This window comes from Opisthocomus hoazin, chromosome 1, assembly GCF_030867145.1.
Source record: "Opisthocomus hoazin isolate bOpiHoa1 chromosome 1, bOpiHoa1.hap1, whole genome shotgun sequence".
NCBI lineage: Eukaryota > Metazoa > Chordata > Aves > Opisthocomiformes > Opisthocomidae > Opisthocomus > Opisthocomus hoazin.
Window position 1 is genome coordinate 2225289 of NC_134414.1, and position 13128 is coordinate 2238416.

General features: G+C 56.9%; 1 protein-coding gene across 7 annotated transcripts in view; it reads left to right on the forward strand.

The window, feature by feature from the left end:
• Nucleotides 1-13128, forward strand: part of STIM1 (stromal interaction molecule 1) — an 89793-nt gene that overhangs the window by 62663 nt on the left and 14002 nt on the right. For 2 of the 7 annotated variants that reach the window (XM_075414278.1, XM_075414288.1), the window contains 5 exons: nucleotides 2287-2454; nucleotides 3659-3759; nucleotides 5520-5755; nucleotides 10022-10102; nucleotides 12683-13073. In XM_075414278.1, coding sequence (XP_075270393.1) covers nucleotides 2287-2454; nucleotides 3659-3759; nucleotides 5520-5755; nucleotides 10022-10102; nucleotides 12683-13073 — 977 coding nt within the window. The remainder of the gene's footprint in view (nucleotides 1-2286; nucleotides 2455-3658; nucleotides 3760-5519; nucleotides 5756-10021; nucleotides 10103-12682; nucleotides 13074-13128) is intronic. The other 5 variants (XM_075414318.1, XM_075414303.1, XM_075414327.1 and 2 more) reach the window with 5 other exon arrangements.

A 13128-nucleotide genomic window follows, 5' to 3' on the forward strand; every position in this document is an offset into this window, starting at 1 on the left:
GAGCCCAGCACTGGACACAGCACTGCAGATGGGGCCTCCCCAGGGCAGAGCAGAGGGGCAGGAGAACCTCCCTCGCCCTGCTGCCCACACTCCTCCTCATGCACCCCAGGATCCCATCGGCCTTCTTGGCACCCAGGGCACGCTGCTGGCTCATGGTCACCTTGTCGTCCCCCAGGACACCCAGGTCCCTCTCCGCAGAGCTGCTCTCCAGTCCCCTCCTCATCCTCGCAGCCCTCCGCTGGGCTCTCTCCAGTAGCTGTTGTAGAGCGTAAGACCACGCGTACCCCTCCTGCGGTTCGAGGTGCTGTGGCTGGGGGGTAGCCTGCTCCCCACCGCTGGATCGCAGCAGCTCCAGGCTGCAGGCACCATCCATCGCTTGCTCCAGCGTGGAACACGTTGGCTGCTTGCAGGGCTGCTGTCAGGCTTCGGGTTTGTTCCAGTCATAGAATTGTAGAATGCTTTGGGTCGGAAGGGGCCTCTGGAGGTCATCCACCCACCCCCCTGCAGCGAGCGGGGACATCTTCAGCTGGGTCAGGCCAGGCTAGAAGTGCCTCCACATCACCTGCAATGGAAGAGAAGGGTTAATTCCTGATGGTCTCTAGCACTAAATGCCTTTATGTAAGGTTTTGGTATCTTCAACTTGCTCATCACCCACTATCTTCTAATTTTGTAATGGCTCCCATCTCCGTCGAGACAAGTGAGCGTGTGGAGGAACCCAAACCGATGGTGTGTGGAGGAGACGGAGCGGGGGGGCGAGCTGAGTCCCCCGGAAAGCTGCCGGAACGGCTGATTCCAGGCGTGTCGTTTCTTCTCCTGACCAGGCAGCACATGTTTTGTGTCTAAATATTTTTATCATCTTGCTCCAGTGTGGAAGTTGTCTCCTGACAAGCTCCCTCTGCTTGGCTCGGGAGCTGCGGAGAAAAAAGGCGATTGCCTGCAGCACGCTGTCGGCGGTTCCGGCGCGGGAGGAGAATCTGGGGGTTCTGCAGACCTGGCAGCAGGCAGCAGAGATTTCTAGAATCCCAGAATCCCAGCATGGATGGGGTTGGCAAGGGACCTCTGTGGGTCCCCCAGCCCAACCCCCTGCCCAAGCAGGGTCACCCAGAGCAGGCTGCACAGCACCGTGTCCATGCGGGGCTGGAATATCTCCAGAGAAGGAGACGAAGCTGAGAGCTGGGGTGCTGAGGCAGGACAGCATCGCCGTGGCTGGGAGCTTCTGAGCAAGGAGGTCGCCGTTAGGACGGAGGGGAAGCGCTGTTGGGTGTTGTGGTCACCTCAGCAGCAGCCTGGTCGGTCGGGCTGGACGGCTGCCCTGCTGCGCTCCTCATGCTGGCCCACAGTGCCACCTATAAAATCTTAGAGTAGAATCATAGGATCACAGAGTCATTAAGGCTGGAGAACACTTCTAAGGTCACCAGGTCCAACCACCAACCCAACCCCACCATGCCTGCTCAACCATGTGCCCAAGTGCCACGTCCACACGGTATTTGAACCCCTCCAGGGATGAGGACTTCACCACTTGCCTGGGCAAGCTCTCCTCCCAACGACCTCTGCCTCTGTCCCACAGAATCCCAGAATCCCAGCATGGTGGGGTTGGCAGGGACCTCTGTGGGTCACCCAGCCCAACCCCCTGCCCAAGCAGGGTCACCCAGAGCAGGGGGCACAGCACCGCGGCCAGGCGGGGCTGGAATATCTCCAGAGAAGGAGACTCCACAGCCTCCCTGGGCAGCCTGGGCCAGGGCTCCGTCACCCTCAGAGGGAAGAAGTTCTTCCTCGGGTTCAGCTGGAGCTTCCTCTGCTCCAGTTTGTGCCCGTTGCCCCTTGTCCTGTCGCTGGGCACCACTGGGAAGAGTCTGGCCCCATCCTCCTGACCCCCACCCTGCAGATATTTAGAGGCATTTCGAAGGTCCCCTCTCAGCCTTCTCTTCTCCAGGCTGAACAAGCCCAGCTCCCTCAGCCTCTCCTTGTAGCAGAGATGCTCCAGTCCCCTCCTCATCCTCACAGCCCTGCGCTGGACTCTCTCCAGTAGCTCCTCATCTTTCTTGAACTGGGGAGCCCAGCACTGGACCCAGCACTGCAGATGGGGCCTCTGGAGAAGATCCCATTGCCCCTTCTCCTGTCGCTGGGCACCTGTCCCGAGTAAGACGAGGTGGCTTGGGGTCTTTGTTTTCTCTTTTCCGGTGCCTCCAGCGCGCCAGGTCGGCAGCCCGCGGTTGGGATGGCCTCGCGGGAGGGCACGCTGTCCCCGCCGCTGCTGCAACGCCGTGCCGGCCGGTTCTCTCCCAGGTGCGGATGGCTCTGAAGAACGCGGAGAAGGAGCTGGAGTCCCACTGCAGCTGGGCTGCGCCCGAGGCCCTGCAGAAGTGGCTCCAGCTGACGCACGAGGTGGAGGTCCAGTACTACAACATCAAGAAGCAGAACGCCGAGAAGCAGCTGCTGGTGGCCAAGGAAGGGGTGAGAATCTCAGCGCCTTCTCCGGGTCCTCCCCTCGCAGGGGAGAGGTTTTGGGGATGGAACCTGCAGAGCTGGTTCCTCCTCACCGTCTTTATTCCCCTTTTAATGCCTTAAATCTGCCTATTTTTTATTTTTCTGAGTGCAGCACAGAGCTTCCCAGAGGTGTGAGCAGGGGCTGAGCGTGCGGCGAGCGGTCCCCTCCGCGGGGTCCCTGCTGGCGGTGGGCAGGGGGGGTTGCACACACCGAGCATAATCCCCACTCCAGGTGATTTTTACCTGCGCAGGCAGCGGAATTCCTGACCCGAGATCTGCGGCCATGAATCATTTCTGTATTCCCCCTTGTTCAGAGTCCTCCGTGCCAGCCCAAAGCTGCGGGGAAGCCGCCACGACGTGTTTGCTGCTGTGGGCACGCGCAGCAGGCAGGGCTGGCAGCACAGGGAGAGTCTGCCTTAATATGTTTTTTATACATTTTTATATTCCCATGGTTTTCCTTTTGCTGTGTCGCTGCTCGTGTCCACGTCCCTGGTTTATCTTTTGTAAGGGTGGAGGTGATGCCACCAGATGTGTGAACCAGGGAGCTGTGAACCGTCGCTGCTGGGGTTGCTCGGAGCCTGTCCGCTCCAGCAGAGCTACCAATTCATGGACATCATTAGTCATCATTCTTTAGAAGTCTTTTATATATAAAAGACTTATATATATATATATATATATATATATTCTATATATAAAATATATATTATATATTTTTATAAATTATAAAGCTGTATATTTTAATACAGTGCCACAAAGGGAAAGTAAAAGAGGAAAAAACCCAGCCTCAAAACAAAAAAACTTTCCCCAAACCAACAACCCCAGGGTGCTAACGGGGTTTGTTTGGTGGTTTGCTCGTGGGAGAGACAAAACGAGGGTTGGAGAGAGCCGCTCGCTGCGGGAGGAGCCGGGTGGGTGCCCCTGGCTCTGGGGAAACGAGGAGAGGGGCCAAGGAGGAGCCTGGAACCCACGGGCTGCTCACTCACTGCTGGCAAAGCCCTCGCCCACCACGCTGGGGAGAAAAACGTCCTCCAGTAAAAACCCGGTTCGCACCGCTCGGGTGTGTGCAGTCGGCCGCGTGGACCATTTCTACCCCAGCACATCCAGGACGTCCTCGCCTGGAGGACACAGGAGGCCGTCTTCTTCCCGTGACCTGTTTCTGTTTGTCTTCCAGGCGGAAAAAATCAAAAAGAAGCGAAACACCCTGTTTGGAACGTTTCACGTTGCTCACAGCTCGTCTCTGGACGACGTCGATCACAAAATCTTGACTGCGAAGTGAGTACCTGCGCGACGCCTTCCCTCATCCCCGCCGGCCTCTGCCACCCGTCTCGTCCCGCAGACGCGGGCGTCCTGCAGCCCGTCCCGCCGCTTGGGGCTCGTTTGGCTGAGCTCTGGTTCTGTGACCTTTCGCTGGGGTTGGGCTTGCTCCTTTTAATCGATAGCCTTTGAATTTTGTCCGTGTCAAACTAGAAACTGCGGTTCTGCAGAGCAATTGGAAGTCCTGTCACGGTGAGGATTCAGGAGGCTGCAGCGTTCTTAAGCAATGACCCCGGGAGATAGAATCATGGAATGGTTTGGGTTGGAAGGGACCTTAAAGATCACAGAATCACAGAATCACAGAATCACAGAATCACAGAATGGTGGGGTTGGCAGGGAGCTCTGGGGGTCCCCCAGCCCAGTCCCCTGCCCAAGCAGGGTCACCCAGAGCAGGGGGCACAGCACCGCGTCCAGGTGGGGCTTGAGTATCTCCAGAGAAGGAGACTCCACAGCCTCCCTGGGCAGCCTGGGCCAGGGCTCCGGCACCCTCAGAGGGAAGAAGTTCTTCCTCGGGTTCAGCTGGAGCTTCCTCTGCTCCAGTTTGTGCCCGTTGCCCCTTGTCCTGTCGCTGGGCACCACTGGAAAGAGTCTGGCCCCGGCCTCCTGACCCCCACCCTGCAGATATTTAGAGGCATTTCGAAGGTCCCCTCTCAGCCTTCTCTTCTCCAGGCTGAACAAGCCCAGCTCCCTCAGCCTCTCCTCGTAGCAGAGATGCTCCAGTCCCCTCCTCATCCTCAGAGCCCTCCGCTGGACTCTCTCCAGTAGCTCCTCATCTCTCTTGAACTGGGGAGCCCAGCACTGGACCCAGCACTGCAGATGGGGCCTCCCCAGGGCAGAGCAGAGGGGGAGGAGAACCTCCCTCGCCCTGCTGCCCACACTCCTCCTCATGCACCCCAGGATCCCATCGGCCTTCTGGGCAGCCAGGGCACGCTGCTGGCTCATGGTCACCCTGTCGTCCCCCAGCACTCCCAGTCCCTCTCCGCAGAGCTGCTCTCCAGCAGCTCAGCCCCAGCCTGTCCTGGTGCCTGGGGTTGTTCCTCCCCAGGGGCAGGACCCTGCCCTTGCCCTGGTTGAACCTCATCACGTTCCTCTCTGCCCTCATCTGGTTCCAACCCCCCTGCCATCAGCAGGGACATCTTCCACCAGCCCAGGGTGCTCAGAGCTCCATCCAACCTGGCCTTGAACATTTCCAATGATGGGACAGCCACAGCTTCTCTGGGCAACCTGTTCCAGTGTTCCACCACCCTCATGGGGAAGAATTTCTTCCTAATTTCTTCCGTCTGAACATGAGGAAGAACTTCTTCCCTCTGAGGGTGACGGAGCCCTGGCCCAGGCTGCCCAGGGAGGTTGTGGAGTCTCCTTCTCTGGAGATATTCAAGACCCGCCTGGACAAGGTCCTGTGCAGCCTGCTGTAGGTGACCCTGCTTCGGCAGGAGGGTTGGACTAGATGACCCACAGAGGTCCCCTCCAACCCCTACTATTCTGTGATTCTGTGATTCTGTAATATCTCATCTACATCTGCCCTCTTTTAGCTTCGAGCCGTTCCCCCTTGCCCTGTCCCCCTGGCCCATATCTGCTGTAGCTGTTTTGTCAATCCCTGTGTTCCTGAACCTGGAGTGGACGATGTCTGGGGAATCGGCGTACGACGTTGCGGACAACGCGCGCTGTGTTTTTCCTGCCCTCCCTCCATTTTCCCTGTGTCTGAACTTTGCTTCCAGGCAAGCTCTGAGCGAAGTGACGGCCGCGCTGCGGGAGCGCCTGCATCGCTGGCAGCAGATCGAGCTGCTCTGCGGCTTCCAGATCGTCAACAACCCGGGCATCCACACCCTGGCCTCCGCCCTCAACATCGACCCCGGCTGGGTGGGCACCCCGCGGCCCAACCCCTCGCACTTCATCATGACCGACGACGTGGACGACCTGGACGAGGAGATCGTGTCTCCCATGTCCATGCAATGTACGTAGGCCGGGGTGGCTGGGCGCGGGGCGGGCCTGGAGCCATGGTTCAGACGTGTGAGGAGGGATTCAAGGGATCTGTGTTGTTTTTTTAAATAACCAGGGAGAAATTGTTAGTTTTTGGAGGTCAGGAATGTCCATAAGTGCCAAACCACCGCCGCTGGGGTTGCTCGGAGCCCGTTAGCTCCCGCAGAGCTAGTAATGAGAGATGTTAGTAGTCATCATTTAATTATAGGTATGCTGCTCCCTTCAACTCGCTGAATTTAAGCCTTTAAAATAAGAAAGGCACGGGCTCTACTCGCATAAGTGAGAATTATAGAATCATAGAATCATAGAATCATAGAATCATTGAATCATTGAATCATTGAATCATTGAATCATAGAATCATAGAATCATTGAATCATTGAATCATAGAATCATTGAATCATAGAATCATTGAATCATTGAATCATTGAATCATAGAATCATTGAATCATAGAATCATTGAATCATTGAATCATTGAATCATAGAATCATGGAATCATGGAATCATGGAATCTTTGAATCATAGAATCATAGAATCATTGAATCATAGAATCATAGAATCATTGAATCATAGAATCATTGAATCATTGAATCATGGAATCATGGAATCATAGAATCTTTGAATCATAGAATCATAGAATCACTGAATCATTGAATCATTGAATCATTGAATCATTGAATCATAGAATCACTGAATCATTGAATCATTGAATCATAGAATCATTGAATCATAGAATCATTGAATCATGGAATCATTGAATCATGGAATCATGGAATCATAGAATCATTGAATCATAGAATCATTGAATCATGGAATCATTGAATCATGGAATCATAGAATCTTTGAATCATAGAATCATAGAATCATTGAATCATAGAATCATTGAATCATAGAATCATTGAATCATTGAATCATTGAATCATAGAATCATTGAATCATAGAATCATTGAATCATAGAATCTTTGAATCATAGAATCATAGAATCATTGAATCATTGAATCATTGAATCATAGAATCATAGAATCATTGAATCATGGAATCATAGAATCTTTGAATCATTGAATCATTGAATCATAGAATCTTTGAATCATTGAATCATAGAATCTTTGAATCATAGAATCATAGAATCACTGAATCATTGAATCATGGAATCGTAGAATCGTAGAATCATGGAATCATTGAATCATAGAATCATTGAATCATAGAATCATTGAATCATTGAATCATAGAATCATAGAATCATTGAATCATTGAATCGTTGAATCATAGAATCGTTGAATCATAGAATCGTTGAATCATAGAATCATAGAATCGTTGAATCATAGTATCGTTGAATCATAGAATCGTTGAATCATAGAATCATAGAATCATTGAATCATAGAATCATTGACTCATTGACTCATTGACTCATTGAATCATTGAATCATAGAATCATAGAATCATTGAATCATAGAATCATTGAATCATTGAATCATAGAATCATAGAATCATAGAATCATTGACTCATTGAATCATAGAATCATTGACTCATTGAATCATAGAATCATTGAATCATGGAATCATTGAATCATAGAATCATGGGTTGGAAAAGAACCTCTAAGATCATCAGGTCCAACCATCCACCCAACCCCACCTTGCCTGCTCAACCATATCCCAAAAGAGATATGGACAATGAGAAAGGACGATGAAGTGCGTTGTCCCCCTGTCCCCCTGGCCAGAGCCCTGCTTTGGGGCACAGAAGGACCCGCAGACACCGGCTCCGCGCGCGCAGCGTCGGGCTCGGCCCGCTCGCCGTTCTGCCTGGGGAGGAGCGCTGGGCCGTGGCGGTGCTGCCTGGCTGGGAGCTCCTGCGGACATCTCGGGGGGCAAATCCCAGCACCCCAGTGCCCTGTCTCCTGTCCGTGCGTGTCGCGGTCACCGGGGCGGCCGTCCACGCCCTCTTCACTGGTGGCTTGTTGGTGTGCGGGGAGGAGCGGGGCTGCGGGCGAGGGAGGGTGGGTGATGATGATGGGGTGGGTGATGATGCTCAGGTGGGTGATGCTGCTCGGGTGAGTGATGATGCTCTGGTGGGTAATGATGCTCAGGTGGGTGATGCTGCTCGGGTGAGTGATGATGCTCTGGTGGGTGATGCAGCTCAGGTGGGTGATGCTGCTCGGGTGAGTGATGCTGCTGGGGTGGATGATGCTGCTCGGGTGAGTGATGCTGCTGGGGTGGATGATGATGCTCAGGTGGGTGATGCTGCTCAGGTGGGTGATGATGCTCAGGTGGGTGATGCTGCTGGTGTGGGTGATGCTGCTCGGGTGGGTGATGATACTCAGGTGGGTGATGCTGCTCAGGTGGGTGATGCTGCTGGGGTGGGTGATGCTGCTCGGGTGGGTGATGCTGCTCAGGTGGGTGATGATGCTCTGGTGGGTGATGCTGCTGGGGTGGGTGATGCTGCTCAGGTGGGTGATGCTGCTCAGGTGGGTAATGATGCTCAGGTGGGTGATGCTGCTGGTGTGGGTGATGCTGCTCGGGTGAGTGATGCTGCTGGGGTGGGTGATGCTGCTCAGGTGGGTGATGCTGCTCTGGTGGGTGATGCTGCTCAGGTGGGTGATGCAGCTTGGGTGGGTGATGCTGCTCGGGTGGGTGATGATGCTGGGGTGGGTGATGCTGCTCAGATGGGTGATGCTGCTCAGGTGGGTGATGCTGCTGGGGTGGGTGATGCTGCTCAGGTGGGTGATGCTGCTCAGGTGGGTGATGATGCTCAGGTGGGTGATGCTGCTGGTGTGGGTGATGATACTCAGGTGGGTGATGCTGCTCAGGTGGGTGATGATGCTCAGGTGGGTGATGCTGCTCGGGTGGGTGATGATGCTCAGGTGGGTGATGCTGCTCGGGTGGGTGATGATACTCAGGTGGGTGATGCTGCTGGGGTGGGTGATGCTGCTCGGGTGGGTGATGATGCTGGGGTGGGTGATGCTGCTGGGGTGGGTGATGCTGCTCGCATCAGCCCAGGGCTCACAGAGGAAGGGGCTGAGCTTGGGCCGCCCTGTGCCGTTGCTCCCTCATTGCTGAGCTCTTGGATGACGTGAAGGCCGCCTCCTCCTCCGCGAAAGCATTGCGAGTCGGTCCTGACCGCTGTTCCCACGTCAGCCTGCCCCAGATTCGGCCCTGCTGCTCTCAGAAACGCGTTCTCCAAACGCTGTTCCCCGTCTCCAGCCCTTGCAGCGGGGAGTGGGAGAACGGCAGAGCGGTTCCAGCCGCTCGCCGAGAGCCACCCGGGAGGCACGGGGAGCAGCCCGTGGCCGGAGCGCGGCTTTCCGAGCGCCGGCTGGGCGAGAGGAGCCCGTGCCGACAGCGTTGCCTTCTCGGTTATGTCTGGTTCGGGTCAATTCCTAGGGAGAACTTCACCAAAAGTCTGTTCTGCTGAGGTGGGAGGTGGGCAGCAGGTCCTCGGGGTCGGTGGTGTGCGCTGCAGGAGATGCCCACATGTGCCATCACCATCCCTCGTGGTTTTGGGCTCTGGTCAGGTGCTTTGAGGTCTGGAGGCGAGGGTTGAGGTTGGGCACCGGGCGGTGGGGGATGGGAGGCAGAGCCCCGGGGGGTTTGGGTCGCCCGCGGGATGCCGAGGCGGGACGGATGGGGCGTCCGCGTCGTCGCACGCGCGGGGGCTGGCACTGGCCCTTCGTGGGGTTGGGTCTGCGTGGGGGAAGTCCAAAGCCTCCGGTGTCCTGCCAGGCTCTGTGGCTGTGGGTCCCCCAGAAGCCAGGTGAGACAGCTCCAACCCAACCACCCGGGTGCCAAGATGCCGGCGCGGTGTCGGCGGGAGGGCGATGTCTGGCCGGGTAGCGCCCGCGGCGCACTCCGGGCACGCGAGGTGGACGAGGCACCAGCCTTCATCCAAGACCTCACCCTCAGCTGCGTTCTGCCCTGCTGGAGATGCCACAAGGGAGGTTTCTCGCAGCGGGGACTCGGCGCCGGCCGGCTGCCCGCGGGTGGTAGCTGCGAGGAGCGGGTGTGGGCACCCCAGCTCCCAAGAAGATAAAAACCCCCCTTTCCTAGAGGGTTTTATCTTTGTGTACGGGAACTGCTCAAGGAGAGGAGCTCAGAGTGTTTCCTCCCCGGCGTGCTGGGGACGCTGCTGGCTGCCCGTGGTGGTTCTCCCAGTAAATCACGTTTTTCTCTCCCAGTAAATCACGTTTTTCTCTCCCAGTAAATCACATTTTTCTCTCTCCCGTTCGCACCCGGCCGGCCCATCCCAGACGCAGCCTGGCTCTTTGGGCGCAGGTTCAGTGACCGCTCGTCTCTGTCCTCGGAGGATCAGTCCCTCTGGAAATACCCTGGTTTGGTTCTCTTCCATTACATTTTTGTTTTTTGTTCTACCCTCTGCCCTTTTTCTGGACTAAAATCCATCCACGAATTTTCCAACTTTCTGGCACGGAAAACTAATGACTGTACCTCTCTCCGCTGAGCCGTCACCATCTTTACTAACCCGTGGGAAGAGTCCGGGGGGATGAAGAAGAATCACAATTCGCTGTCGTTCTCACACGCTTTTGGGTTTTGCTTTTTTAAAAAATCCAGTTAGGGTATCTGGAGGGTTTTGTTCGCTTGGTTTTGTCCCTGAGGTGGAGATTGAGAACTGCAGTGCTGGGTCCAGTGCTGGGCTCCCCAGTTCGAGAGAGATGAGGAGCTGCTGGAGAGAGCCCAGCGCAGGGCTGCGAGGATGAGGAGGGGACTGGAGCATCTCTGCTACGAGGAGAGGCTGAGGGAGCTGGGCTTGTTCAGCCTGGAGAAGAGAAGGCTGCGAGGGGACCTTCGAAATGCCTCTAAATATCTGCAGGGGGGGGGTCAGGAGGACGGGGCCAGACTCTTTCCAGTGGTGCCCAGCGACAGGACAAGGGGCAATGGGCACAAACTGGAGCAGAGGAAGCTCCAGCTGAACCCGAGGAAGAACTTCTTCCCTCTGAGGGTGCCGGAGCCCTGGCCCAGGCTGCCCAGGGAGGCTGTGGAGTCTCCTTCTCTGGAGATATTCCAGCCCCGCCTGGACGCGGTGCTGTGCAGCCGGCTCTGGGTGACCCTGCTGGGGCAGGGGGCTGGGCTGGGGGACCCACAGAGGGCCCTGCCAACCCTGAACATCCTGGGATTCTGTGATTCTGTACCCAAGCCATGGGTGGGCTGCGGGCGATCCCCGTTTCCGAGCTGGGTTTTTCCAGCAGCGATCTGCTGGTTCTTCCATTCCCCGAGGGGCTCTCCTCCCACGCCGTTTCTTACCTTTCCTCTCTGCTCGCCTTTTTAACCCATTTTTACATTAATTTCCCATGCCTGTAAGAAATCCTGAGCGACCCTGAACACCTCATCTCCCCGTGAAAGAAGGAGCTCAGCCCGCCCGGAGCGAGCGCGCGGGGGTGGCCGTGCCAGGGAAGGTGCCTCCCTGCGCCCCTGGAGCAACCCCGGGTCCGGCTCCGCGTGTCGGGGTGCGGGATGGGTGCTGAGGGAGCTGGCTCAGAAGGATCCTGGTGACCTTTAGGTGTTGGTTAGCTGGTGGCAGGGCGCTGGAGGAGGAAGGGCAACTCCTTTCTCGGAACCAAGAGGAATTTGCAATTAGGAGAAAGAGTATTTTTCAAATTGAGCTTCCCTTGGAGTAGTAAGGTCATCACCAGACCGACCGGGAGCTGATGATACCACTTCTGGACCAGAGCTGTAATTTCAGTGTGGACTGATGAATCCCAGCATGGTGGGGTTGGAAGGGACCTCTGGGTCACCCAGCCCAACCCCCTGCCCAAGCAGGGTCACCCAGAGCAGGGGGCACAGGACCTTGTCCAGGGGGGGCTGGAATATCTCCAGAGAAGGAGACTCCACAGCCTCCCTGGGCAGCCTGGGCCAGGGCTCCGTCACCCTCAGAGGGAAGAAGTTCTTCCTCGGGTTCAGCTGGAGCTTCCTCTGCTCCAGTTTGTGCCATTGCCCCTTGTCCTGTCGCTGGGCACCACTGGAAAGAGTCTGGCCCCGTCCTCCTGACCCCCACCCTGCAGATCACAGAATCACAGAATAGTAGGGGTTGGCAGGGACCTCTGTGGGTCACCCAGCCCAACCCCCTGCCCAAGCAGGGTCACCCAGAGCAGGGGGCACAGGACCTTGTCCAGGCAGGTCTTGAATATCTCCAGAGAAGGAGACTCCATATATTTAGAGATATGTAGAGGCATTTTGAAGGTCCCCTCTTGGCCTTCTCTTCTCCAGGCTGAACAAGCCCAGCTCCCTCAGCCTCTCCTCGTAGGGGAGATGCTCCAGTGCCCTCCTCATCCTCGCAGCCCGAGGCTCCGTGTCCGGGCTGCGCAGGGCAGCGGTGCTGCCGAGGGAGGGGTGCAGCGGCCGCACGACTCGGATGTCTGTGTTGGGGTGAGACGAGTCGCGCCCCGCGGGCACCGACGCCTGCTGGAAGGGGAGCCCGGGGTGGCCGCTCTGATGTGGAGCTGGGTGGGATGAATCACGCAGCCCGTTTCACAGAATCCCAGCACGGTGGGGTGGGCAGGGACCCCTGGGGATCCCCCAGCCCAACCCCCCCGCCCAAGCAGGGTCACCCAGAGCAGGGGGCACAGGACCTGCTTCAGCCAAGAGGAGCAGATGAGGTGTTCAGGAAGCGCCTGGGTGAGGAACATCACGCGTAGCTTCCCGTGGGCTGGGCGTTCATCTCGCGTGCCGAGCAGCAGTACCAGCTTCTCGCTTCTTCTGCCCTCAGCCAGCGCAGCTTACGGCGCGCGGTGGGGCGGCCGCAACGGCCCGAGCCCGCGTCCCGGTGGCAGCGGGCACGGTGCTGCGGGCCGTAGCCGTGGCCGTGGGTGCAGCTTCACCGCGGGGCTCCCTCACCAGCGAGCCGTCCCGTCCCATCCCGACCACCTTCAACGTTCTCCCCCTTCCTCTCGTTGCAGCTCCTGCCTTGGCCAGCGCCGTTCGCCAGCGCCTGGTGGACCCCCAGCTCGCCCCTGGATCTCAGAGGTTGGTAGAGCGTTGTGCGCAAGGCCAGCATGAGTCGGGGCGAGCCGCCCATTCCCGGGCGGGCAGAGTCTCTCTCCGCCGAATGCACAGCCTCTCCTCCGGACGGTCTTTCAGTTCCGACCTTCCCGGCACCAGCCTGTCCTCCGCCGCTGCCTCCACCTCTTCCTCCTCATCCTCCGCCACCGCACCTGCTCCTGCTTGCCATGTCCACCCTGTCTGTTACCATCACGCCACCTCCTCTTATTTCCTTCAGATGGACTCCATCCCCGATCTGCCCCCTCCTGATGTCACCTCCGGAGTTCGCGGTCGCACTGAGAGCTTTGGGTATATTTTGCCGTTTCTTTTCTAGCTCCCTCTCGCCTGCTGCGTCTCAGGGCTG